The 5134-nt window shown below is 42.7% G+C and overlaps 2 gene segments (V, D, J or C); both read right to left on the bottom strand.

Annotated features, from left to right (window-relative positions):
• Positions 1 to 1215: 1215 nt before the first annotated feature.
• LOC148188168 (T cell receptor alpha variable 9-1-like) lies at positions 1216 to 2150 on the bottom strand. The segment is given in 2 exon segments: positions 1216 to 1821; positions 1944 to 2150. Coding segments are annotated over 2 exon segments (423 nt in total).
• A 2031-nt stretch (positions 2151 to 4181) lies between these two features.
• On the bottom strand, positions 4182 to 4726 carry LOC148188167 (T cell receptor alpha variable 38-2/delta variable 8-like). The segment is given in 2 exon segments: positions 4182 to 4561; positions 4684 to 4726. Coding segments are annotated over 2 exon segments (423 nt in total).
• Between the last annotated feature and the right edge of the window lie 408 nt (positions 4727 to 5134).

The following is a 5134-nucleotide window of genomic DNA, read 5'->3' as shown; positions in this document are numbered from 1 at the left end:
GGCTCCCTGTGAAATCCAGGATTGAATTTAAAATCCTCCTCCTTACTTACAAAGCTCTAAATGTTCAGGCTCCATCCTATCTGTCACAGCTCATAGTTCCTGACCAACCCTCAAGATCACTGCGCTCTGAAAACGCAGGGTTACTTGTGGTTCCCAAAATTTCCAAAAGTAGGTTAGGAACCAGAGCCTTCAGCTACCACGCTCCTCTCTATGGAACCATCTTCCATTTTCAGTCAGGGAGGCAGACACCGTTTCAACTTTTAAGGGTAGACTTAAGACCTTCCTCTTTGATAAAGCTTATAATCAGGGCTGGCTCAGGCTGCCTGGTCCAGCCCATAGTTAGGCTGACATAGGTTTAACCTGCCGGGGGACTTCCTCTGATACACTGAGCTCCTTTCCTTCTCTCAATGCCGCCATCAGAAATCATGCATGTCTGTTTACTGCATTGCCATGTGCAAGCTTAGCTTAGCTCTGTGATAGCCCTGTGGTACTCTCACTGCCTGGGGCTCGCGATTACAGAGCCTGGGTCTGTTGAACTGCACTACGCTAATCCTGTTGCCTCTCGGGAGCATTCCTGCTCCCTTGTTTCCTAGTTTCCCTGGATCCTGGCCGTAACCTTGACTGTGCCTGACCGTGGTGATAGCTGTGCCGATGCCGCGACCCTGCCTTTAGACACCTCCCTTTCACATATGCATGAGACTGTTATCATCTCTATCAACATCATCATAGAGAGCAATTACTAATTTAACACCTGCTGTTATTGTAATATGACATGCATCTGTTTCTATTGTTCTGTGCCTCCCCCTTTCCTTTTTTGCCATGATTGTATTTCATTTGCTATTCACGACATCTATTGCTCGTCTGTCCGTCCTGAAGAGGGACCCCTCATCATCCTCTGCCGCTCTTCCTGAGGTTTCTTCCGTTATTTTTCCCCGTTACAGGGGTTCTTTTTCGGGAGTTTTTCCTCGGGTGATGTGAGGGTCTGAGGGCAGAGGGATGTCGAACACTGTAAAGCCCTCTGAGGCAAACTGTGATTTGTGATAATGGGCTATATAAATAAAACTGACTTGACTTTGTCACCTTATTGTTTAAAATTATTACCGAGATTTTTGGAACAGCGAGTTGATTTGTCAAACACTGATAACTTTTTCAGCTACAGAGACCAAAATCCACCAGACAGCAGAAAGAGAAGTCTTTAAACTAAAGTTTGCAGGGTGGGGGAGCCCCCCAAAACACTGACACATGAAGTCTGGCCCTGTTGGGGATGGTTATGTTGTCATCTTCCTCTGGATCAAACCTTCAACTGGGAACCAGTTTGGGTTTTAAGGATCAAACAGCAGTGCAGAGAAAGGACACGTCTGGTGGATTCCTCTGATGCTGGCTGAGGTGTTTGAGCGTTTGTTGTGTTTTCGTCTTAAAGTCTAACAGCGAGCGACTCCCTCTAGTGGATGTTGTGGAGTATTGTGTTGTCTTTGCTCATCATGTTTTTGTACACAGTTTTGGTGTTTCCTGTCACTGTGGGCTGCAGAGCACAGTAGTACACAGCAGAGTCAGACAGCTGAAGCTTCTGGATCTTCAGAGGAACTGATGTCTTGTTGATTGAAGCATCAAATCTGTCTTTCTGAAACTCTGGAGCGTTGTCTCCTGTTTTTGAGTAACGCTTCAGCATGTACTTCGGGTACTGATTTGCTTCTTGTTTGTACCAGAACAACGAGGGGTATGTGTCAGTGGTCTCAAAAGTACAGCTCAGTGTGAGCGTCTGTCCTTCAGTAGCGATGACATCTCCTGTTGGCTGCATCACTCTGTCTTCTCCTTTACACTCTGAGGAAGAAGAGAAGATGCAGAGGAAGAGATGAATCAATAAAGGTGATTGATTAAAGGAGAACCATCAGCAGGTTTAGAGTTTCCTAGACAGAGTAAAGATGTAGTAGTTTGTATGTTACCAAAGAAAAGAGCAGCAAGAATAATCCACAGCCAATGCTCCATCTCTACAACAAGGTTTAAATCAGCAGGAGAAAGTAGCTGATGTTCAACATTCAGTCTGAGAATTGTTCTCTTCACAGCAGCACTTATTATTGACTGAATGGTTGAACACAGTGCAGAAGTAGTGCACCGCCTACTTGATAATGTCGCCCTCTAGTGGAGGTCAAAAGTTGAGTACGACAGTGTGGAAAAAAGTGTGTCAGCTTGTGTTTTTGTACAGAGACTGTGGGTTTGCTGTCACTGTGGGCCTCACAGCACAGTAGTACACAGCAGAGTCTGTCACTGCAGCAGACCAGATCTTCAGATCCATTTGGGTTTTATCCTCACTCACTTCAGCAGAGAATCCATACTTTGTATTTGTTAGTGGATCCCCTGATGCCAGATGAGACATGATGAACTCTGGTGGTTTTCCTGGATATTGTCGATACCAGAAGAAATAATCACTACCAGTAGCTTGTTTGTGGTATGTGTAGGACAGAGTAACAGTGCTGCCTTCTAAACTGGACTCTTCATTGTTGACTGGAGTGAGTTCATCACAGCTGACACCTGAAGGAAGAGAAAACTCTGTTATTTCATGTTTCAATCAATGATTCACATTCAGGTGTTATTGGCATGAAACTTTTTCAGACTGTATAATTGAACGTACCTGTTAGTATGGACAGAAACAGCAGAGTAAACCCACAGTGCTGCAGTGACAGCATGTTGAATAAAGGTGATGTTGATGGTTTGTGTATTGAACTCTGTTGAATATAGAAGTTCCTCTCTCTTCTATAGTTCAGGAACAGCTTAGCTCCTCCCTGAGTCTCTCCGTCTCCTCTCACATCTGTATTTTCACTTCTCTCTGTTACTCTATATCCTGGTTATTAGACTGGTAGCAGTATTTTGTACTAACAGGAGGTGGAAAATGTACTTTTTTCTCCAGGACTTTACTTGCAATAAACCAAAGTTACTGGATGTAAATATAATATATAATATCCTCCAAGTGCAATATTATAGGAAACTGGATCTGCTTGAGTTTTTTGAAGTTTTCCTCTCTCATCCAAGAGGCGTCTTCAGATCTACTAGACTGTAGTCGTAGTCGTAGGTGATCATGAGCCCGGTGAGATAGTTCAGGGCTTCTTCTCTTTTCTATCTAGTTGGTGTGTTGGTGGCAGAGGCAAATGGAGTAAGATTTCTCAGGAGGTTGGAGGACACATATTGATCAAGGCGTGAAACAAGAGGAAAGAGCCAGAAAAGATCGAGAAGAGGAGAGGAGGAGAAGTATCTACAGAGAAAAAGAGAGAGAGGGCTTGTGTGTGCGGTGTGTGTTTTTTACATTGTTTTGTTAGTGTACATGGTCACATGTGTATCTAAAATGTCACCTCAACACCTCTCTAAAGGTCCACACACATCCAGGGTTTAAAGCCTGCAACTCTGAGCCAGTCGGTTAGAACTGAAGAAGCCTCTCGCATGAGAAGGGAAACCTCTTCAAGAAAGTCCAGTTGCCTTCGATATAGCACTTGAAATGACCTTGGCCTGGATGATGGAGAATCTTCAGCAAATTAATATATAATCACATACTGTCAGCATATCAATGGAAACGGACAATTTATCTTGACATAATCTCATTTGACGGCAACATGTAGATTAAAAAATTAGAGGATCTGAGATTGAACCTTGTGGCACACCACAGGAATCACATCCTGACAGAACAACAGATAAACGTCTTTAATAACAATGAGAACAAAATCAATGAGAACCTGAATCAGCGAACACAACCAGTTTATGGAAATACTTAATTCAGATTGCTTGATTTGTCAATTGTAGTGTTAACAAAAATGGCAAACATCATTAAGCTATCAGTGCTGTGTTTTGAGTTGTTGAATTTATTTCTTTAATATGTTTTATGTTTTCAGAATATTTTCAGACTCAGGAACCTATGAATATGTACGAGTTACTTAGAGAAACAACTGGAATACAGAGTTAAGTTTGAGCTTTAGTATATTTAGTAGGATTTACCATTATACTCCATTATGGTGAGGTTTTGCTTATATAGAAAGTATCTCACTACACCTCATAATCATTAGTTAATGTTGAGTACAAGTTCCACATGCGTGTTTCTCCATTCGTGCTTCATTTTCTGTTGTTTTTCTCACCACCATAAAGAATCCAGACTTCATCATCACGACCTGCTGAAGTGTCACAGCGAGCGACTCCCTCTAGTGGATGTTGTGGAGTATTGTGTTGTCTTTGCTCATCATGTTTTTGTACACAGTTTTGGTGTTTCCTGTCACTGTGGGCTGCAGAGCACAGTAGTACACAGCAGAGTCAGACAGCTGAAGCTTCTGGATCTTCAGAGGAACTGATGTCTTGTTGATTGAAGCATCAAATCTGTCTTTCTGAAACTCTGGAGCGTTGTCTCCTGTTTTTAAGTATCGCTTCAGCATGTACTTCGGGTACTGATTTGCTTCTTGTTTGTACCAGAACAAATAGGCAACTGCACTACTGGTCTCAAAAGTACAGCTCAGTGTGAGTGTCTGTCCTTCAGTAGCGATGACATCTCCTGTTGGCTGCATCACTCTGTCTTCTCCTTTACACTCTGAGGAAGAAGAGAAGATGCAGAGGAAGAGATGAATCAATAAAGGTGATTGATTAAAGGAGAACCATCAGCAGGTTTAGAGTTTCCTAGACAGAGTAAAGATGTAGTAGTTTGTATGTTACCAAAGAAAAGAGCAGCAAGAATAATCCACAGCCAATGCTCCATCTCTACAACAAGGTTTAAATCAGCAGGAGAAAGTAGCTGATGTTCAACATTCAGTCTGAGAATTGTTCTCTTCACAGCAGCACTTATTATTGACTGAATGGTTGAACACAGTGCAGAAGTAGTGCACCGCCTACTTGATAATGTCGCCCTCTAGTGGAGGTCAAAGGTTGAGTACGACAGTGTGGAAAAAAGTGTGTCAGCTTGTGTTTTTGTACAGAGACTGTGGGTTTGCTGTCACTGTGGGCCTCACAGCACAGTAGTACACAGCAGAGTCTGTCACTGCAGCAGAGGAGATGCTCATGTTGATTTCTTTGTTCTCCACTTTAATCGTCAGTCTGGAAATTCGAGAGTTTAGTATTCCTCCTGATCCTAAATGAGAGATGATGAACTCTGGTGGTTTTCCTGGAT

This window comes from Plectropomus leopardus, chromosome 12, assembly GCF_026936395.1.
Source record: "Plectropomus leopardus strain MGB_pleo_1.0 chromosome 12, ASM2693639v1, whole genome shotgun sequence".
NCBI classification, from domain to species: Eukaryota; Metazoa; Chordata; class Actinopteri; order Perciformes; family Serranidae; genus Plectropomus; species Plectropomus leopardus.
Note: the sequence above shows the minus strand (reverse complement) of the source record. Positions and strands in the feature narration are given on the sequence as shown.